The 23,945-nt window shown below is 35.9% G+C and overlaps 1 protein-coding gene across 1 annotated transcript in view; it reads left to right on the top strand.

Moving 5' to 3' along the window:
* PRKN (parkin RBR E3 ubiquitin protein ligase) overlaps nt 1-23,945 on the top strand; it is a 671,877-nt gene that overhangs the window by 205,690 nt on the left and 442,242 nt on the right. Inside the window, exon 3 of the mRNA XM_014875951.2 lies at nt 7,487-7,727. Coding sequence (XP_014731437.2) covers nt 7,487-7,727 — 241 coding nt within the window. The remainder of the gene's footprint in view (nt 1-7,486; nt 7,728-23,945) is intronic.

Below are 23,945 nucleotides of genomic sequence, written 5' to 3'. Positions count from 1 at the left end.
CCTGGATTTCTCCTGACTCCTTAGGTCCATTCCCAGGCTGACAAGTTGACTACAGCTTCGGTTAGGGAGGAAATCACCCAGGCTGATAACATGGTGAAAAACAGAGTGGAATTCATAATAAAGATTAACACCTGGTGTCTTTCCTGTGGAATACATCCTGAGGTACTGTCCCAAGGATGTTTTTCCCAATTGTCCAATGAAATACTGTCCTGTCCTAGCTGCACATAACACACTTTAAATACGGGATGTCTGTACAATAAATTGGCCTTTTTTTCCCCAAAGAGGTCCGTGTGTGTTGCTGTCCTTTCTCTCTCTTTGCAGCACAGTAACCACAACTCACTAATACTTAATGCATGCCTTAAGTGAAGATACAGAAGTGTAAGGAGATTGGCAATATGTGCCTTGCTGAGATGAATCTTCTCAAAGAAGAATTTAAGGAGAAGAGGAAATAAAAAATTAGGTCTTTTGTTAGTCAAATAACATATAGTCCCCAGTCCTGAGGCCATGCTGGACTCTGCAGACTGTGAACAGTGCTTCCTTATGAGACTTTTTCTGAGCACATGACCTTTTATTGCTGTTTAACCCACACCAAAATGTGCCCAAATGTAATTCATTCAAGCATTTTACAGAATAGGCTTGTTAGTTGTTCTGTTTCAGTGTGGCTTGAGAAGAAATTAGAGCAATGGAAAATGTAATCCATACCTGGTAAATAACAAGCTTTCTTTTTTTTTATGTTTACAGCTGGAGATAACATGTTTAGAGAGTATAAATTCTATCAGATAGTTCAGTGTTGGAAGATGGAATAATAATGAGGCGCACTCAACTGCATTTAGGAGGAAAGCAAATGGTCTTGAGAATTTAACTGAATTCATTTTTAATGTAGCATTATAAGCTTCTCATTGTCCTGTTGCTTTCTATACAGACATGATAATTAATAGTGGGTTTGTAGGTTATTCTTTGTGCACAGTATATGAAATTACAAGAATGGAAAAGTTGTTCATTTACTGAAAGAAGTTTTACGTTAATTTAGTGTTCATTTGACTATTTCTCTTCCGTTTTATGTCACATGATATGGTCTTAATGTCACTGTGGAGATTCTAATAGCTTTGTAAACAGAATATCAGAAAGTTTGTCTGCCTTCTGTGTCTTTTGCAGATCATTATGCAGAGTTTTGAAGGGAATAACAATAATCTAAGCAGGTATTTTAATGTTGCAGCTGTCTCGTGCTGCCAGTAAAACATTTTTATTTGTTATAAGGGTTAATATATCTTCTGGGAATTCGTGCTAAAAGATCTACATTTGAGAAAATGTATCATATTAATGGTGTCATTTCATTAGTAATGTCATTTAGAAATATCTATATAGCATTGCTAAGGTCTTAGATTGTGTACAAAAAGTAATAACCCTGCAACATTCCTAACTGAGCATTAACTCTGCATTCCCTCCACTGAGCTAAAAATTAGCATTAAATTTTTGTGTTATAATGTGAAAAAGATGGAAATGAAGCATAAAGTGATTTGTAACTGAAGGAAGAGGGGGAATTCTTACTTAGTTGAATACATTTCCATTTCCAGCAAATTATTAACTCATTAAGGGACTAGTTTGTATAAAATCCCAAGTCTTTTACTTCTCTTCAAAGAGTATCATTCAGAGCAGAACCTTTGAAATACATGAACTATTGTCTTTGACTGTAAATCAGGGACTTTTATTTTTGGGAATGCTACACAGAGGGATCGTTGGCTGAAGGGACTGTAGTAAATCCCACAGTATGTACGTATTGCCTCTTGTTAAACATCAACTGTTCTCTTTGCTGAAAAATAATAGAATCTACATTTGAATGTGTCAGAGTTAACTCTTTTGCTAAGTGAAGGGTTTTCTGCCTTTTCATCACATTTATTTGAATGTGTGATGCTTTCAATAATACATCTATTTTTCCTTCTACTTTTAAGTGTTGCTTAGCACCCACAATATTCTTGATGCTAAACTAGAACAGTAACATATAACTCTGAAAGTATTGAAAAGGTGAACTGAAATCAAATATAGATGTATTCCATAGCATCATAAAAGAGCAAGTAGTTTCTGATTGCTGGAATTTAACTGCTAAGTGGTCCATGTAATTTAGTTCTAGTGGTGCACTGGCTTTTTTCCCTTGCCCCATGTGGAGCAATGTTTAGTTCACTGCCATTGAGGAGTCAGCATTCACACAAATGGATGGTGATATCAGATCAGAGTGCTGATTTGCTTCATTATTTTAACAGTGCTTAATTTTCCCTTCAGGTTTCCCCCTGCCATGACCTGCATAAGATTCTCTGAGCCCAGAAGCTGATTTTTCTTTCTATATTAGCTGATCAAATAAAGGATGTTAAGTCTACTTGCAAATCTTGCTTCTGATTCCTTAAACCTACATGGCTCAACAGAATATTATTGCTATATTTGTATCTTTTATTTTAGGTAGTCTCTACTTTCAAATTCATTAATATACCAGATTTAGCTTCCTAGGTAATAAAGTGTATTATCATGGTGTTGCTTCCTTCTTGCTTTTTTGCATTCACTGTGACCAGAGGATGAAACAGTATTCCTCTTCCAATTGATTTCCTTTCTGTTTCTGCTGCTTTTGAGACCTGGGCTCTGTCCTTGTGAAAGGGTTACAGCAACAGTTGAATAAGGCTTGCTGAGCTTTTTTTTTTCCTCCCTCTTCTGGGAACTTCATATGCTTATTTGTCTGTTTAGAAGGTCATCTTTAATGTCTCTCTACGTTATCCTTGAAAAAATATTTTCCCAATAAAATCAGTGTGTCATCTACACTTTTACATGGGGTCCTATTGGTTTGAAGAGATGTGTTGTGCCCTTTTTAGGGAAAAAAAAGCAAACAAAACCAACAAAACTGGAAAGCCAACTTATTTGGATTTCGTTGATCATTCCTAGAAAATACCTATTCTTGAGCATTGACCTTATGTGAATCTGTTAGGGAACAGCATCAGGCAGTCTATTATCTGCTTTATCTAAATAGGCAGCAATTAGACAATTCCACTGTTAATGTATCCACAATAGGCCCCAGAGATTCATGGGTAAAGGTGTGAATCTCCAGGTAACATAAAAGTTTGAATTTCAAACTGAATCATAGGTATTGGAGTGTGAAGAATTTTTCTTTGTGATTGATATGCAATAAGAAAATACCTCAACACCTTAAAACTCCCAACTCATGGTTAGCAGGAAGTGGAAATTTATCTAATTCCTTTTCAAGACAAAACACCACAAGATTTTTATTTTCACATACAGAGCTGCAGATTCAAACTATTTTCTTCTCTAATGTTTCTTTAAATAAAACGTTTCAAAATAAAGTGTATTGCATTTCAGAAAATATGATTTCTCTAGTGGGCTTTACATTTGTTAGATTGGGAAAACTTTCAGTATTTGTCTTACTATCAAAATATGTTGTGAAGAAGATATCAAACAGAAATCTGTCAATCACAGAATGGTTTGGGTTGGAAGGGTCAATAAAGATAATCTAGATCCCACCCCCTCACTGTGGACAGGGATGCCACTCACTAGATAAGGTGGCCCCAGGCAGCCTGGCCTTGGACACTTCCAGGGATGGGGCATCCACAGCTTCTCTAAGCAGCCTGTTCCAGTACCTCACCACCTTTTCAGTGAAGAATTTCTTCCTGACATCTAATCTTCTTGTTTAAAAGTGTTCCCCATTTGCCTTTCATGATCTGCCCATGTAAAATGTCCCTCTTTTTTTTTTTTTTCTAAGTCTCCTTAGAGACTGCAATGAGGTCTCCCCAGAGCCTAACAAGAGGATTTCAGAGTAACTTAAACATAGTCATCTTTTCCCTTCTCATAATTTATTTCAGTCTTCTCAGCTGACCTTCTAGTTAGCCCAGAGCTCTCAGCACCAAAGTTGTGTTGTTCATTCTGGTTGTGCTGATTCAGCCTTGTGAAATTCAAGTTGAGAATTCAGAAAGAAAGAAAAAAATAGGTAAAAGGCTTGTATGAAAAAAAAGTTTTAATATTAATTTGCTCTGCTATGAATTGATTTTCCCAAGTTGGACAAAACCAATTTTCTCTAAAAAAACAGTCCTTATTACTGAGTTTCATAATTTTTGTATCTTCTCACTTCCCTTTGCTCTAGTGAAAGAAGATACTTCACAATCTACTTTTTATACACTTGCAGTATTTCCCATTGGAATATGGCACACAGGCATTAATTTAAATCAACAGATAAGACACGACAATATCTCTAGAATCATTAATAATAGATATATTCAAAAGAATGTTTCCTGAGGCGTAAAACAAATACACAAAGGAAACAAAAGTGACATTGACATAAACAATTGTACCTTACAATAGTAACCTAAGGCACAACCTAAATTCTCACAGAAATAGTTAGAATTCTACCTCTTTTCTCAAAGAAAAATCTGCAGACTTCATCCATCTATTGCTCATGAAATGTAATCTGCTATAAAGCATTAATCACCCATATTCTGGGAAATGCTTGGTTATATTCCCATCCACATCTCTCCACAATTAATATATGATCACAACTCTTTTTTTATTTTCTTCTTGTACCGTTTTATCACTTTTCTTACAAAGATTGAGGATTACTTTCCTCCTTTAAATACAAGCCAAATTCAATTCAAATCGTACTCAGAAAAATATTACAAAACTGATTCTTTGGGATTCCATGTTTGTTATTGTTCAGTGACTTCCATATTAAATCTACATAGGGTAAAAATCAAAGGATATTGTTTCTTTCTTCTACCTGCTCTCTTTGAAAGTTATCCTAAGATCTGCTAATTAAGCTTTCCTGAGACTATTATCTACACTGTCGTCATCAGTGATGTTCAATCTGTCAAAGCTTGTTTTTGTTTTAGATAAAGACATGGAAGAAAGCCAAGATACAACATGTTCACTGTCCTTTTAAAATTTTATTAAGGGAAATACCAAAAAACCACTGTTGCTATGGTCCTATACAGAATCACAGAATATTTTGAGTTGGAGGAGACCCACAAGGATCATTGAATCCAACTCTGAAGTGAATGGCCCATGCAGGGATTAAACCCACAACCTTGGCATTATTAGCACTGTGCTCTAACCAGCTGAGGCAATCTATAGAATTGCCTAAAGTGCAAATTCAGAATCTTTTTCTGAAGTATGTAGTTCTTGATATTGCTGGAGAGAGAATAGTAGGTAAGATGGAGTTCTTTTTTGTCAGCCCTTCCACTGTTTCTAAGCTAACCAGAAAGCCTCTTAAAAGATCAGTTGGTATACCCAGGCATATAAACATGTGCAGCAGCCAAGATCAAGCAAGAATGGTGGAAAACGTTCGTGGTGGAATTGTGGGGGAATTTTGTTTTAGCTCTTTCCATCCCTTTTATTCTCTCCTATGCACTATCCCCTCAGTGTGATCATATCACAGCATCAGGCAGTGAGATGAACCAGGAACTGATGAAAGCTTCAAAAAAATAAAAAAACAGCCAATTGAGAAGGACAGTAAATATTGAGAAAAAAATGAAGGGCAGAACAGGGTCTACTTAAGCAAGCAAAACTGCCAGACGAGGTGATCATTAAAACAGAGTATGACTGATTGGCAGTTTATTAGGGGTTTCCAAGGTTGTGAGTTCTTACACACATACCTCTTTCTCTTTTTAAACTCTCACTGTAACTGAGCAAATCACTTTTGAGCTCCTCATTTGCCTAGTTATTAATTTCATTATTAATTTCTTTTAGATTATTAAATAATTTAATGTTGCACAGTATTCTTAGTGAGAGAGGTTTTACAGTGACAGACATGTTTTGTATTTTGTGTTAATGAATGAAATTATTGAGCTATTTAAATGGATCTTGTTAAAATGCAACGGGCAACAAATTGTACCAAAAAAAAAAAGAGGAGACCTTTAATGCCAACATAATGTTCTAAGGTTGAAATCTAATAATTGCTTTGATTGGCTATTAAGACTGCAGTGTCCTTGCTCTGACAAGTCTCTGCTGGCTGATTACTGCTTCGCTAAGGAGAGAGTGTGTTTTTAAAAATTCTGTTAAAACAAAACAAAAGCCAGATTTTTGTCTTTTAAATTGCATTGCATAAGAAAGAGTGGAGGGAGAAGTACTGAGAAATAATGTAAGAGAATGAAGGAAAACCACTCAACAGAAAAGAGACCAGAATAGAAGTGGTAGAAGAGAGCGTGGGAGAATGAAGGTGTAAAGAGCACTAAAATATCTGTAAAGGAATCTTTTGCAGTTAAAATTGTATATATTAGTTGCACATACAAATTAAAATTGTAAAATATTGTGTAAACACAGAGACAAATGCTTCAGAACTCTTTCTTCAACAGTCTGTCTTGACATTTCACAGCAGAGATGGTCAACCTAATGATGCTGCAGGGAGTTAGAAAGTTAATTTTTGACAGACTTCCTACTTTCTGTGTTGGCTGATGTTTATGTTCATTCATGACACTGGAGAATTAGGTGTGGGTCTCCAGAAGGTATCACTGAATAAAGAACAAATTTTCTTGCAAGGTGTGCTGTGGAAAGATCAATACAAGTTTTTCTTGAAAGACCTTCATTAATGCTAGGTCTTCTAAAATCTCTGTAACTTCTAGTTCTGGCATAATATTTTGCTGTTCTGTTCAGCATTGTGAAAATGCTGAACAAGTTGGGAAACACATCCTGATTTATCATGTATAAACCTTTCATTAGGTACTTATTTACCCTGCTGTTTTCTAAGATATAAGACCTGGAAAGATTGTCTAAGAATCACCTCTGGTGAGGACTGAAAAGGAGAAGCTTCTGTATATGTGGGACCATAAAATGGCTAGCAGTTCTTCTGTTTTATCATAAAAGACCACAACAGTCATGAGATCCTCCACAGGCTTTCTCTCAATGTAAAGTCAACAGTTAAATGTCATTTTTTGAAAGAATGGGAAGCTCATACTGAGTCTACATCTAAAACCAGATTTAGGCTGAAAATTACATTACAGAGAAGAAATAATATCTCTCTTCATCAGTAGCATCATCTTTCCCATTCCTAATTATAAAAATATTTTGGAGTAGCTTGTTCATGAACTCTCTGTGATCATCAAGTTTGACCCTAAATTGCTACATGAAGAGTGTGTTTCAGCATTTTTTGTGCAAGTGCCTCTTAAGTGTTGAATATTCTTAGTGCTTGATTTAGTGGTGTTCCCACTGGAGATTTTTTACTTTGTGCCAATAAACCTGACTTATTTAGAGCTGTTGGCTCTGGTCCACTATTTCTTTTTTAAATGTTTAGCACTTGTAAGTGTTGTGAACCTTTTGGCAATGCAAGTAATCCTAATTCCAGCAATTTACACTTGTCACTTTGCTTTAAACTCCATTACTGCACACTGAAATTCTCCCCAAAATGGTTTGGAGACCATTTAACAAATAACAAATTGGAAATAGAGAGATTGTGTCCATTATGTCACAATTAATTATGTATTGCGATTTTGGTTTTGTGTTGCAGAACTGTGACCTGGCCCAGCAGAGCATTGTCCATGTTGTTGAGAGTCCACAAAAGAACAGTCAGAACAAGGAGAAGACAGAAGATGGCTGTGTTGGAGGTGTTCTAAAAGACTTGAAAAGAGAACCTGAGAGTTTAACTCGCTTAGATCTCAGTACCAGCATCCTCCCATCAGTCTCTGCAGGGTTGGCAGTTATTCTGGATCCTGGAAAAAGCAGTGTTTCACTTCCCTCTGAAAAATCAGGTAATTCAGTGACTTAATAAATTTCAGTATACATTTCTAAACATGTGTCTTTTTCTTTCTTAGGGTGAACAATTCTAGTTCTATACCACAGGGCAAAAGCCCCCAAAATATATAGTTAATTTTATTTATTAAACAAGAAATACAACAATATTAAGGTGATAAGCATCTGATGTGTCTTCTAGCATAATAATTTTGCTTTGTGGATAAAATTTGTGATTTTTTGTGTTCTTCCTGTCTCTAACTTATATTATGCTCATATTTTTATAAGGTATTATAAGATGGCAAAACCCCTAGAGGTCTATGAGAAGGCAAAATACAGTCTCTAAAATTTCCATTATAGAAGTTTCCTTAACTAGAATTTTGGGCAGCTTGTGCCTTGCAAATATGCTTAATTCCCAATCTGTTTTGATCTTTTCATACTCATACAATTTATAAAATAATACTTACAATCCATTTAAGATTTATTAAAGCTTTGCTGGCACAACATATGATGGTTTGTACTATAGATATTTGTAGTTCTTCATCCACCAAATGATTACTGAGAATATCTTCATTGTGAAAAATAATCTAAGGCACAAGTTACTGCAAAATGATCTTAATGACACTATGTTGCCCCAGTGAAGATACATCATTCTGTGCAATACCAGATTCTGTTGTGATTTATCATAATAGTCCATCAGAGATGTCTTTATATAAAGAACAGTACACAAATACCCTTTTTGCACAGAACAGAAGGTAATAGCAAATACATATATCCAGAGCACAGAAGATAAATTGTGAATATGACACAGATACCTCTGTGACTAACCTGGCCACAGAAATCATCTTGCTTAACAAAATGGTTACTAAAACTGCTAAAACAACTTCTAGAGAATTTATTAAGTAGCTCATGCAGAAAATATACAATCCATGGGAGGGTCACAGAAGTATTCCACAACTGACTTGGTCAACCTCTCACTGCCAACTAATGATGAATGAGTGCAGTTTAGGAGCAAATTAGTACCCAGCTTAATGATCCACATCTCCCAATCTGAATGAGTAATGAGATAAGAGGGACGCATGCTGATTTAAATCTGGTAAACTAGGGACAGAACTCCAGCCTGGGCTTACTCTCGGAAGCAAGACAAAAGTGTGAGCTTTTAAACATTACCACATATTTATTTTTTTCATTACTGTATATATGTACACGAATTTAATAGCTGTGCATGACTTCATAGAATAGTTTATACACGTGTAAGGACTTTTAAAATGTGCCATGGGACATGTTTGTCTACAGACTACACACTCTGTGAAGTATAAACTGATAGGTGTTCTATTGCAACAAATATTTTCATGGCAGAATGGAGGAGGACAACATGTATTGATAAAATATGTGGGCTAGTTTTATCTGTGATTAAATTATAAAGGCATTTTATAAAAAAAAAAAGAAAGAAGAGTCACTCTAATGACTGATAGTTCTTTATGAAAGGATGTTAATAAGAAGTACTTTTTAAAGGCCTGTTAACTTCTTTCCTTGTTTTGACTCTCACTATTAAAATTTGTCCTTTTGTCTGTTCAGCTCCACTCCTTTGTTCAATACGGGGAACTGTATTTTTCCTTATGGATTTAGGGTGAGTTAATTTGCAGTCACTTATAAAAAAATAAAAAAAAAATAAAATAAAGGAAGATTATTCTAAAGATCAGTTTTGCAGTAAACTTTACTGTGTAGCAAGGATTTCCTTTGGCATAAATGAAATGGCTAATAGTAGTGGAAATGAGTGTCTGAGGGAAGCAGGTACCATCAGTGATAGCTGAAATTATACTTACCAAGCTGTTATCTTAGGAGATGAATGATTGTGATGATCAGTCTACACTAACAACCTAGACAGGTGAATGATGTATAACCTTTATTTTTCAGTGTGTAGATGACAAATTTAAACATACAATTTAGAGGCAAAGGCTTAATTGATTGAATACACTAATATTGTTTAGTCTGACATGCTACACAGCTATTCCATAATTGCAACAGTAAACACTGAGACTTTAGTCTTTCTGAAGCTGAAGTTATTTTTGTTATGCTGACCCCATATTCCTGCCCTGACTTTATTTAATTTGCCCTCTTTTGAATTCTGAGGTAATTTTCACATCACAAGACCTTCTCCCAGAAGCTTTTGCAGCATTTGACTGCTAAAATAGTATTTGTGAAGTATTTCTGTGAATGCTTAGAGGCCAAAATGTAAAATTTTACCAGATACACCAGGAGAGAGGCAACTACTGTTGTGCTGTACCACTATTATATAAGCAATATACTTAGGTAGTATGAAGTGCTGCACTTGATGAGACAAAAACCCTTATAGCCTGGCAGTGTATCTGCACCAAGGGTATCATTTGCTCCTTGCAGAAGCATGTAACAGGACATCCTCCTCCCAGCTCATCCCCATTCTTGGTGAGTAATGAAATCAACTCCTGACTGCTCTGGAGATACAACTTACTTGCACTGTGTTGTTTAGACTACCATGTCTTTCTCTGAGAAATTCAGAAGTTTAAAAGTCATTAGCAACTGAAAAAAAAAAAAGAAATTGGATCCAAATTATCTCTTTATCAAAGAATTCCAGGTTTCCTGTCTTTGCAGACAAAAGTAGGAAAAATGCCTTTTCTTCTCAATTGTTTTTTTTGTTGTTGTTATTGGAGATTTTGGTTGGGGTTTTTTTTGTTTGTTTGTTTGTTTTTGTTGTTGTTTCTTTGTTCTGAAAACATTATGTGATGTCTAGTTGATATGTAAAAAAACCCTCAGCACAGGACTTTCATTCTACCTCACCCCCTCCTCATTTGCATCTGTCCAATATCTGGGACAAAGTGATTTAATAAACACAATGTAAGTAAATGAAACCATGTTCCATAATGGTTGCATATCAGTAGATACATGTATAAGATGAAGAGATAATGGTTGGAATCTATGACCTTAGAGGTCTTTTCTAACCTTAACAATTCAATGAGTCTCTGATTTCTACCTAAAAAAACAATGACTCTGTAAAACAAAAGGGTTTGTATGACTCATCTGCTGAATATGAGAATGCATCACGATTTCAGATTCAAGAAAGCCAATAGAATATTTGGGTATAAACAGAAAACAGAGAGGAGTGCAGAATATGATTTTTCTCTGCGTTTTACACTTGCATAACTGGAACTCGTATAACACACTGTTTTGATGTCTAAACTGTGAGAAGGTTCAGGAGAAGAGTCATGAGAATCCTACAGAAGTGCACAGCATGATTGGTTTGTATTTGTTTTGGCATCTGTGGAGTGCAAATCTGGTAATGTGGGAATATTAAGTCTTACCAGCTAACTTAAGATTTTAGTTCTCATTGTCTAGAAAGTGCAAGGCAGCAAATACAAATACCACACATGGATTTTAACTTGCCAGGAAATCAACACCAATGCAAGTTATCCTAGCTTACAAGAATTCTGCATATTTGTCCATTTAAAAAAAAAGATGTAGAACATTTTTTTCTGAAACATGAAGATAGGACCTCAACCTAGAAGTAGTAGGGAAGTCAGACTGCAGATACCCATTTCCTCCCCTTTTTAAATGTATGACTGATGTCAAGAAATTTTGTAATTAAAAAAACAGTTCAACAGAATCTGTTGTCTGTAAACTGACATGAATGTTGTTAATTATGTAATTCCCAGGTTAATCCATTATCACCTGGTTTATTATTTTGTCTGAATCAAGTAGATATGGTCATCATTACTTAGGTTATTTTTATTTTCAACTTTTAAATAAATGTTTATCTGGTCAGTTCTAAAAAAAAACCAACTAAAAACCTGGTATTCTTTAGGTAGAGTTTTACAAATGCTTGCATGCAAGGCACTTCTTTTTCCTTATCTTTCCATGATCTTCTGTTCAGAGAAGAGTTAATAAAGTACTGGTATATACTGACTTAGGTGTACCAAGCTGTAAATTCTAGCAAAAAGCAGGATTGACTCTTTTCCATCTAGTTAGGTAATGCTTTACCAAAATTTAATATATGTTAAATCTTCTTGTCTTTCCAAAAAATACAAGTATCAGCTAAGGCAGATGAAGCTGTTATTACCAAAACCTCAGTATTGTTAGTGATGCATGAAGTGATGAACTGGTGCCCATTCCATGTAAGAGTCTGATTCCATGAAAGAGACAGTAAAAAATGCTTGGAAGGCAAAGCCACAATTTAGGGTGTGCCTAGTCAGATCTGTGCATGCTTCTGAGGCAAGACCTGATGAATAAAAAAAAAAAAAAAATCAATTAAACATGGAAATTGCTGACATTGTCCAAATAGTTTTTGAATAGTATTTTGATGACTGTGTGTTAAAAATTCCCATATGCTGTAATTGATATTACAGTTTTATTCTTTTATTCAAAAAGCCTAAAAGGATAAGAATTTCTGTGTCAAATCTGTTTGAAGTAAACGAGTAGTCTAAACTCCTGAAGTATTGTAAAATTACTTCGGTTTTATACACTTTGTAATGTCAAATTAGATCCAGGCTGGGCAGGCTTGTGGTGTACATCTACCTCCCCGTTTGCATGTGGTGTTTGGTTGAGTAGGACTACCCAGCACTGAGCTGAGAACAACTGCAGCTATTTCTTATCCCTTTTTGAGAATTTCATCAAATCATGAGCACTCATCCATTCAAAAGAGCTTCCAGCATGGAAAGAACATTTTTATTGTCACTAAGAAACCTGAAGCTCTAACCTGATATTGCTTTTCTGTGTTACAAATCCAAATATCTAAGGATTTACTATTCCCTTAAAAGAGATAAAAAAAGGATTCCTAAAAGTTCTCATGTCATTTAACTGCATTTTTTTCCAAAGGAAATTAATCAGTATAAAGATTTTTCTTTTCCTTTGGCATGTGTACAAATCATTTGTGGCTTAATTATAAAATTAATTAATTAAATATACCTTGGGTCCAAGGTATTGTAAATCAGTAGTTTAGAGAAGGAAAATCAGTATCCTGTGCAATTTACATTTAGTAATTAGACCCTTTTTCCTAGAGTTATCAAAATTTTGTTCTAAAAACAAATTACCAGAGTGCTTATGCTGACCTTCCTTAAATTTATTGAAATATTAATACAGCATTTCCTGGTGGTTACATGACTCTTATGATAGTCCTCTTTCACAGACATCCATTTCAATATGATTCATATTGCTGTACAAGAACAAATAGTATTAATTACTTCATATGCAGCCAATATATTCTTTCAGTAGACATAATCAAGTAACTAGCTAGCTTATTATTTATTTTTGGATTTGGTGCCCTGACAGTTTACTTTTGTATAAGGATTGAACTTCTTTTAATTTAAATGAAAATGCATCAAGCACCACATTGTGATTTACCCTATATTTGATTCAGATTTTTCATAATATATTATTTTACAAACTTTTAAATATTAAATGCAATACTAATTTGAGGATCAATCTACACCCAGAAAAGGGAAAGTATTAATTTACCTTTTTAAGAAATGCAGAATAAAATACCAATTCAGAAATAATATACTAGTCCTGATTTTAACAAATAATTTCTGGGAAGGAAGGCTGCATTTGTCTTCATTAGTCTTCATTACATATTGTAAATTTACTGTATGTACAAGTCTGTTTTAAAGTTCAAAACAAATTTTTATAAAATTCCTGCTTTGACAGCTGTCTCTGTGCACATTGCACAGAGTCATAGGTCCAGCACATTGCTAATTGCTATCACTGTGTGTTCATTGCATGCATTAAACTGTTAGACTTTCACTGTTAGGCCTTTTATCTTGCATTTGCTGTCAATGTGCAAGGCCATAACCTGATGCCATGTTCATTGCACTGATGTGTTGTAGTCACAAAAGTTGAGTTCATTGGGCCTGAGAGCTCTTTTAAAAGAGAAACTGGAACTAAAGCACTTGTCTTCCTTTTTCTCCATTTTTCCTTTATTTGATAATTTTATACTACTTGTCCCCATCTTGAATATCCTTTGTGCTCTTCAATGCTTCCATGTTTTTTTTGGTTTTGCCAGCTACCTTTCATGGGTGTTCCATACCTGGGAGATGTTCTACCCATTTGCAGTCCCTCATGCACGTTTTACATGTTTTGTTTACATATTTTATTTTACAAGCTTTTGAGGAATACTCCTGAGACAAAGATGTGTGCAACTACACACCTCTTGGTTCCTTTGGTAGTCACATTGCTCACATACTTGATGCAAAATACTTACACATTGTGCCTGACTAGACTGTCAGAACATGTTTTTCAGAAGTAACTATCTTTTAAGTTATGTGCATCTCAGGTCTAAAAATCCATGTGTATTAATAGAAGAGATGGCAATATAATTTTCATAGTTTAAAAAGAAATTGTATTTAATTTTAACTCAATTGCACTAAATATTTTCTATGTATCAAATGAGAATTTTCTAAAAATTTAAAGTTCCCAAGCTGTTTGGTAAATGTATGACAGGAGTTGTTGAATGTGATCCAGAAGGGTTTTTATTGATGATCCAATGAGGTAGTGCTAAAGTGCTCTAGCTCCACTTGTTTTCGACTGCTAAAACATATTGCAGTCATAGAATCATGGAATTGTTCAGGTTGGAAGAGACCTTAAGGTCATTGAGCCCAAAGGTTAACACATCACTACCAAGACCACCACTAAACTATGTCCTTTAGTGCCACATCTGAACTTTAAATACCTCCAGGAATGGTGACTCAACTCCTTTGCTGGGCAGCTTGTTAATGTCAGTACATATTAAATTATTGCTCTTGATGCTGTACTTCCTTGGATTATGCTCTGTGAATATGTTCAGAGGTAGGGAAGGCATGCCCCTAGGAAAATGTTTCCTTTTAAAAACAGGGTAATGTTTCTGAAACAGTACTCTGTTTTTTTTATGCACAGCAAAAAAAGAGGTTTTTGAATATAAACTACAAAACCACATAATTGCTATTATGCAAGATCAAACATTGCCTATGTAAATCATGTTCTCTGCTTTTAATACTTTCCTGTTTTATAAACAATAATTCAAAAGAAAAATGTTCTTAATACAGAAAGTTTTATTTAGAGAAGGAGTATTTCCCTTTTCAAATAATCACCCATGTACCCCTCTGTCATTATCCTTCATATTTGTTATCTGGGCAAGTTGACAAGAATGGTAATGGTATTTTCTATTCTGATCTTCGTTGGAAAAGAACAGTCTCCAGTGTCAATTCAAGGGCTAATTGTAGAAGAGAGGGAGTGTTTTCAGCCCAGAAATTAACTATTGCTAATTTTGTCAACAGTTCTTTTAAGAAAGTTAAGCTTAAGAAAGCTATTCTGCTTCCAGTAGGGTTATGAAAATTTGTCATTACAAAGTCCTTGGAAGTTTGCTCTTATGTATATTTTATCTTCTGTTAGGGTTATTAACCCTTGACAATTCACTGCTGCAATACTTCCAAATTCTATATATAAAAATTGATATCCCCTCTTCACCTTCTAGCAACAGCAGAAAGTGATTTTATAAGACATTAGCATAATGGAACCTTTTCAATAAAATGATAAATTGAGCCCATTTCAGAAAACAGAACGCATACTTGATAATTTATTGCAGCCAGTGCCATGCTGGAGACCTCATTCATATCATATGCTTTTAACGCTGATGAGAATGGTGCCGTTTTCCCATCACACCTTGCATGTCTGTGAAATTAATTTGAGAGGAAAAATGTAAAAAATGCTCTTTTCTAATAGAGGCTAAAGCTCTTCCGGGAATGCTTATCTTTACATGACATAATTATCTCTCATGAATGTGTCTAATTACTTTATTGTTTTTAAAGGCCTTGCCATGTGAATTGAACAGTAGCACCCCCGTGTCCAGGGGTGGGGTAGAAGAGAATTGTATTCTTATAATGTATTTTGATAGTTTATTGGGGACAACATAGATGGACTTTCTTTTGTAAGTGCATCACTTGCATCTTTATACTCCCAGCAGGAGGTGACATTTGTAAGTGAAAAATGTTCTGTACTGATTAAACAAAACTATGCATTTTATGTTTTCCAGAATAATTGTTGACATTAATTTATTACTGATGCTACTAGGAAAAAATAGGAAAGTAACACTTAGGAAACATCTCTTACACATAAAAACAGTGATAATAGAGTTTTAGGGTGATTCTTTTTTGACAGGAAGAGTCAAATTATGAGGCACAAGTAAAAATCATAAAATCATAGAATGGTTTGAATTGGGAGGGACCTTAAAGATCAGTTAGTTCCAACCCCTCTGCCATGGACACCTTTCACTAGACCATGTTGCTTAAAGCCCCATCTAACCTGCCAACTTCTCTGGGCAACTTGTTCCAGTGCCTCACCACCCTCACGGTAAAGAACTTCTTTCTTATATCCAACCTAAACCTACCCTCTGTTATTTAAAGCCATTATCCCTGTTCTATCTCTGCATGCCCTTGCAAAAAACTCCCTCCCCAGCTTGCTTGTATTCCCCTTTAGGTATGGGAATGCTGCTATAAGGGCTCCCAGAGCCTTCCCATCTCTGGATGGAACAACTTCAACTCTCTCAGCTTGTCTCTACAGGAGAGGTGCTCCAGACCTCTGATCATCTCCTTGGCCTTCTGGATCCACTCTAACACATCCACATCCCTTTGTTGGGGGTCCCAGAACTGGATACATGACTCCTAGTGGGTTCAAATAAGAGTATGGGGGAGGATCACCTCCCTTGCCCTGCTGGCCATGGTTCTCTTGATGAAGCCCAGGATAGAGGGGGCTTTCTGGGCTGTGAACACGTGCTGCACATCATCTTCTCATCCACCAATGCCCCCAAGGCCTTCTCCTCAGGGCTGGTCTCAGCCCATGCCCAGCCTGTGATTGTGCTTGGCATTGCTCTGACTCACCTGCAGGACCTTGCACTTGGCCTTGTTGAACTTCATAAGGTTTGTGTAGCCCATCTCTCAAGTGTCAGGGTCCCTCTGGATGGGATCCCTTCCCTCCAGTGTCTCGACTGCACCACAGCACTGCAGCATTGTCCATGTCACCAACAAAGGTGACCTGTGAGGAGCACCACTTGTCACTGGGCTGCACCTGGACATTTCTTCATTCTGCCTATCTGTGCCTTTGCCTTCTGCCACTTGGAGCACTTACTGGTAAAGACTGAGGTAAAAGACTTACTGAATATCTGACTCTTACCCATATCCTGGGTAAACAGTTCCCCCAATTCTGTTTTGAGCAGGCACACATTTTCCCTAGTCTTCCTTTTATCACTGACCTACCTATAGAACCTTTTCTTGTTGTCCTTGATGTTCCTGAACACATTTGATTCTATCAGGGCTTTAGCTGTCCTGACCTGATCCCTGGCTGTTTAGACAACCTCTCCATATTCCTCCAAGGCTGCCTGTCCTTGCTTCCACCTTCTGTAGGATTCCATTTTGTGTTTCAGTGTGTCCATGAGTTCCATATTCATCCATGCAGGCCTCCTGAAGTCCTCTGTCTTGGGATGCTCCTAATCTTGGAAGAGATGATCCTTGAATATTAACCGGTTTTCTTGTTCCTCTCTTTCCTCCAGGGCTTTATCCCATGGCATTCTAAGAATGCCTAAACTTCATTAAAAAAACAGTAGTTATTGCTGCCGTGCAGCTTAGTGCTTGCCCTACATGGTCTCTGTTAGGAGCTCTTAGCACTCGAAACGACAGGAATCATAGTCTGTGCTCAAGTCATGTGCTCAACATTCATTAATGTCATTGGGAGCTCTGTGCACACAGCAAGGACATTGGCAGAACAGACCTTCTAAAAAGGCTTGATCTACAGAAAGTAATTACATAGAAGAGATTAAGAAATTCTGTTGATAGTAGAAGGTAAAAAAATAGCTTTGCAAAACACACCCATCTTTCTCCTTATAAATACAAATAATTACAGTGGGACTAAATTTGAACTTCTGTGAAAGAAAAAGATCATTGTGTTTGGCAGGGGAAGACAGATTCTCTGGTTTTAGTTTAGTGGGTTTTTTTTTGTTTTTGTTTTTTTTTGTGTGTGGGAGGGGTTTGTTTTTTGCTTTTTAAGGAAGGTGGTCATTTTAGGAAAATGGACAATTAAGTTAGAAGTTCTAATTCCTATTCACAGAAAAACAGAATTAAAGTTAGTGCATGCTCCTGTATTGCTTTGCCAAAGGTCTTTAGGATTTTACCATCAGCTTGTTTTGGTGAAAATTTCACATTTTCACCGCTATGTGAGTGACCATTGTTAGCTGTGCCAAGGTAGTGACCTTCATGTCCATTCACAATTCTCTTCACAGACTGCCAACAGGGATTTCAGTTAGTTTTATTAATTCTTTTTGCCTCTGGTTTTCTGTCTTTGTGTTTGTTCATATCTCTCTTTCTTTTTGAGAAGATCTAATCATAAAAACTGAGATTATCAGCTTTGTGTGGATTTCCAAATATCTTTCAGTGCAGGGTTTCTTTCTTCTTACTCTGAGGTACACTGAACCTTTTGCATAAACCTGTTCCTCCTTACACATTGGTCATGAAACAGCATTGCCTACATTATGCCCAGCAATTAAGATTTTATTAAGTTGGAACAGAAGAGAAGATGCATATTTAGCAACATTTATCATTATTTGTAATTGATAAATATTTTCTACAAATTTCTGAAATGTTGGTATTCTATGGGATCTATTGGCCCTGGACAGAAAGTTTGTAGGTCAAAGCATCACATTATCAAATTGAAAGGAAAATAAACTAAGAAAATGTTTTCCTTGATCTGCCTTTCATGTAGGAAACAGAACGCTACAGTGGCCTGCAAGTGAAACGGGAATATTTCTTAGCTGGATTACATGTGCCGTGACACCAATTTTTTGTGTAACTACTGTCTCAGAATCACAGTTTTATTAGTGAGGTATCCAGGATCTGCAAGTTCCTATTTAATCATCAATCTTAAGATTCAAAATATCATTTTCAAATGCTACTTCAAAAAAAGATGAATTTTTATATGCTCTGAAAAACCTGAAACTGTATCTTACAAGTCTATCTGTACTGTTGATACCTCTGTGAGTATTCAGCCTTAGGTCTTATCTTGAGAACATGACAGATTCTCTGAGTACATAATATATTTTCAGTTATATAATATTACTATATTAGCAGTTACAATCAACTACTGCTATAACTTGTTATTTGCAGATGAATTCTTCAGATTAAGTTTTGACAGTCTGTCTACCTGTAATGTTTTCTGCATTTCTGGGGTAGAGAATCTGCAACTATATTGCAAGCCCATGCAAAATGCAAGCCCATGTGGTAGAGATTGAGATATATATATGTAGTTATGTTCATATTTTAACTGTCCTCCCACTCAGCAAAACGCAGCTTGCAATATCAAAGGTGGCAGCTGCATCCTGGAGCAAAGTGCTCCAGGGGTCCTTGAAAGCCACCGTGTTTGCCGAGCACCATCAGTCTTTCCAAGCTTCCGTGATGCCCTGCTGCTGCAGCAGTCAGTTCTGTGGGTCTTGACATTTACCTGTCAAAAGACAGGAATAGAGAAAAAGAAACATGGCTATGGAAATGGAGTCTTCATGCGGAGGGTGAGGGAACAGAGAGACATCGTGCTCCAAGCTGAGCCTGTTCATCATATACTGTACTCATGGATGTTCAGCTTTCTGCAACACTGCACAACTTGTCAGGGATTTTATTAAAAACCCCAGTATCCTGGTTTTCAGTGTTGGCTGACATTATCTTATTGCCTTTTGGCTATGAAGGTGGTTTAACGAAATTGTAAAAAAGATCAAAAGTTCACTTGAGCAACTAAAGTAGCAGGAGCCGCAGTTCCTCCTTTTGTTCACCACAGTTTGCTTTTTAGCTTTGTCACACAATAAATACTCAGCATATATTACTGGAAGGAAACTCTAACTGGCAGCAGTTGGTTTCTGATTTAAAGATATATCATTTGGCAACTGATTTTTTTTTTTACTGCAACTCTTCCCTAATAATTAGCTTCCACTAATTATTTTTGGAGTAGCTGTATCAACATCAGTAGTGTTTTAAATGAAGTCTGTCCTGGAGATATGGCCAGGTGAAGGTCATAATTAACATCCTCAGGACTTTTCCCAAGCATATTTTAGTTCTCTTCAAAAGAATGGTGTATTTATTCATATAATAATTAAATAAATAGCAAAATCTCCACTATCTTCAGCTGTGAAATATTAAGATCTAAATTCCTGATTTGATGCAGAGTAGCGATTATGGATATTGTATTTTAATCCCTCTTGATACTCAAAATGGGATGAATAGCTATAGATCATCTTGTCTTGGTTTCTAAACCCCATAGCATTGTTCACAGTAATTTTTAACTTTTTGGGAACATAATGAGGGTTGCAGCTGAGCTAATATTTGACTCATCTTGAGCAACGTCTTCTTTATATTGTGAAATATTTAGGGTAGAAATTAAAAAAAATATGTTTCAAACAGAAGTGTTACCAGTCCTCAACATTTTGTCTCCTAATCTGCAATAGAAATTTTTCAGGTACACTAAAGCTAGCAGTGTAAATGTGAACAAACACATTTTATATCTACTACCCAGGCACAAAGATCTATGTTTGACCAGCAATATGTAGAGAAATAAAACATCTTCTTGAAACGTTAGAATATCTAAAAACATCTACCATTCTGCTTTTCTGCACAATCTCTATCATATTTCATTTTGCTATCCCTATTTTCCTGTAGCCCCCTCTGGAGTCACTTTCTCTGGCTAAATGTCTTATAAATATACTATAAATAGGGCAGAACTGCAAGGTTGATTACTTCCTGCACAGATACATAGTAGAACAGGAATCTGCATTAGGTATTGGAGATATAAATGTAGTACCTTGATTGTTTTCTAGATTATCTTAATTCTTCAAGAGAATCAACTAGAGATCAAATGCTTGCTGGTGAAGGAGATAGGGAGGCATTAGGATGAAATCTTTTCTCTTTAGACTCTGCAGGAAATGTCTTCTACTTTATAGTGTGAGTTGAGAATTCAACACTAGAAAGGAGAATCCCTCCAGCACATAACTTTGTCAAACTGTGAAAAGTATTGTATGGAAAGAAAAACAACGAAACAGCTTTCTTAGGTTTATGTGAGATGGCGAGAGGAGAACAGGCTTCTGTAGAGATGAAGTGGTGTGAAGCGCATCTCAAGTTGAATGTACAAAATAGTCTCTATGCATTTCTCTTTAACCATTCTACAAAATCAATTTGTTTAATTGATTGGTGTGGCACCCCGGGGAGCAATTGAGAGTTCAGCTGGCAGCCTCTGGTTTGGTGTCACAGTAATTGGGAGTAGGGTAAAAAGCAGCTGCTAAAGCTTTGTGCTCTACATAGGGTGGTGAGGAGTGGAGGCTCTACAGGTCATGTGATAGGAATGTGAACGAGGGGCAGAGGGTGGCTTCCTAAACTGACAGGTTGAAGAATGATAGCAGGACTTGGTCTAAATTAATCTTGAGCAGAGAATTCCTATGCAATCTAGTCTCTAAAATGTAATGAACATTTCATACTGGTGTCACATTTGAAGACACTGCACGTATAGTACAAAAATATGTATAACAACTGATGAATCCAAGATCATATTGATAAATGAACCATATATATATTGATAATGCCTGCAAATTACTGCATTGTCACTTCACCATAGGTTTGCATTAAAGGAAAAAGGGGTAATTAAAAGTGACAGATATCTACTTAGAAATGCCAACATTAGCTTTTTTTCATTCTGATAGAGAAGCCATTTGATTCCTTCTGGATAATAAAATGTGTTTTCCTGTTGTTTATGAAGATGATCAAGCCAACAGGTTTATCTGGCTGGAGCCGCCCCAAAGAGTCTCCCCAAAGTGCAGTGGGCAAAGGGCATGAGCTGAAGCTCAAAGCTTTCCTGTGTAGAATTATCTATCTTGGCATAGCAAGGGGGATCACTAGATCATAGGTACCATCACCTCTCTGTGAGGAATTTTTAGATGTGTTGAAGCATCTGTAAGTGTTGCAAGGATAGGATTAGTTGGTATCACTGTTTCAAAGTCTGAGACTATTATTTCCATGCTTCTTATCAAATAACAGACGCAGATGCTCAGCAGACTCTAGATGTAAACATGTCAGTGAGGATTATTATGATTCCATTTTCTGCATTTAACTTCAATGTGATGAATCTTGCTGCCTTTCAGCTAATCTGTGGACAGGGAATTCTGTTAGTTAATGCAGAGCTAGAGGAATTTTGTGGCTTAAGCTCTGAGTTTAGAGTGCCTTCTGTCTTTCTCTTTGTCTGTTCTTTCCTTCTTTTCCTGAAATACTTTGTTCTGTATTTTCCTTCCTCTACAGAAGGACGTTAGCTCTTAGCATGCGTCACAACTGAATTGTTTTAAAGAGCTGCTGTTTACTTCCCATTGCTTAAATACCTAAGCTGGTTTTAAGAACCTGGAAAAACTAGTATACCTTCTTCCCAAGCCCTTTTGGTCAATGGTTTAAAGAGATAAAGAAACCTCTTGGCTTAGGTTTGTATTTTCAAAATGGTCTTCTAAATGCAAAAGGATGTTGTATATACAACATTCCAGTTTAGAGCATATGTGAACAGAGTATGTGAAATTCTAAGCTGAACCCTTTTCTTAAAATCATTCCTACTCTTATATAGTCCTAGTACTGCATTATATAAAAGTGATATAATGACCATGCCATTATGCTGAGATATCAGAGCATGGTAAAGTGCCATTTTTACTCAATCTTTTCCTTTTTTCTGGACAAGCCTTTAAGAGAACGATTGTCAGTTTATATATTTTCACTTGTAAAACCAGCTAAAGAACTTCCTCAAAATATTACTTTTACTGAAATAATAAGTTACTTATGTCATTAAATAGCATATTCCAGAAACTAAATAGTTCAATTTTAAAAGTGCAGGTAGCGGTATTTTCTGTCTCTATTGAAAAACATTGTATCAACTAAGTTATACATAAATCTTTCCTGAGCCATTTTCCATCTCCCTTTCATTTCTAAGAGAAGTAAATTGTCATTAAAATTCTAGTTCTGTGGGAGCTTCAGAGTAAGGAGCCTGACATGCAGGGCATTGAAAATGAAAAAGGTACCACAGGTCATTCGAAAAGACAGTTTCTGTGGTACACTGGTATTGTGCTACGTTTTGTGACACACTGAAATGTCAGAATAAAAGCACTAACAACTTATTTAGTACATTAATGGACAGTCCTGTGAAAGATGGATCTGTGGAATCTATGATTGCAAAGCAAGAATAGAATTGCACATGCAACTGAAAATGGAGCACATAATGAATTTTTACAGCTTTTGTACAACATTGTTTTCTGGGGTAGGTTTGTTTTTTTGTTTGTTTCGATTTTTTTCTGTTTGTTTGTTTATTTGTTTTTTGTTTGGTTTTTAAAAAAAATTTTATTGTTTTTTGTTTGGTTGAGTTTTTTCCCCTTCTTGATACCTCTCTTAATAATTCCTAGCATTCAATTTACTTTTTTGATTGCTACTGAGCATTGAGCTGACATTTTCATAGAACTAGCTATTATAGCCCCAAGATCCTGGCTTTGTGTGATAATAACTAGTGAAGACCATCACTGTTTGGGTAAAATTATTTTTCTTATGCATATCAGCTCACATTTATCTACAATGAATTTAATTTTTCATTTTACTGTTAGTTACTCAGCATCATGAAATCTTCAATGTGTTTTTTCTGGTTGGCCTTAATTTTTACTATCCAGAAAAAAATTATATCACTAACAAGCTTTGCCACTTCACTTTTCATTTTTGTTTTTCTGATGGTGAATACTCAAGTCTTGAAACAATTTTCTTTTGGGACTGTACCGAGACAACTGATAGTTTATTCCTGAACTTTATTTCCTGTATTTTAACTATATATTTGAACACAAGAGAATTTTGCATTTCATTCAGTAACAATATAATTTCTATTTAAAAACTGTTGAGAAAGGTTATTTTAATCATAGAATTTTGGGGGTTGGAAAGGTCCTTAGAAATCATCTAGTTCCAATCCCCTTCCATGGCAGCAACACCTTCCACCAGACCAGTTTGGTCAAAGCCCCGTTCAAGAAGGCCTTTACCACTTCCAAAGATAAAGTTTTAGTACCTTGATTAAATCAGTTATCTTCCATAAACCTTGCTACCTCATTATATATTCCTTGGATGCTCTGAAAAACAAACTTTTCCAGAATGTCATGTGGGTGACCAACTGTAACAAAGCTAACAGCAAGAATGTTGCTGCTGGTTTCCAGC

The sequence above is a fragment of the Sturnus vulgaris genome, chromosome 3 (genome assembly GCF_052056855.1).
Source record: "Sturnus vulgaris isolate bStuVul1 chromosome 3, bStuVul1.hap1, whole genome shotgun sequence".
NCBI classification, from domain to species: domain Eukaryota; kingdom Metazoa; phylum Chordata; class Aves; order Passeriformes; family Sturnidae; genus Sturnus; species Sturnus vulgaris.
The sequence above is the reverse complement of the archived record's forward strand: the minus strand, read 5'-3'. Positions and strand labels throughout refer to the sequence as shown.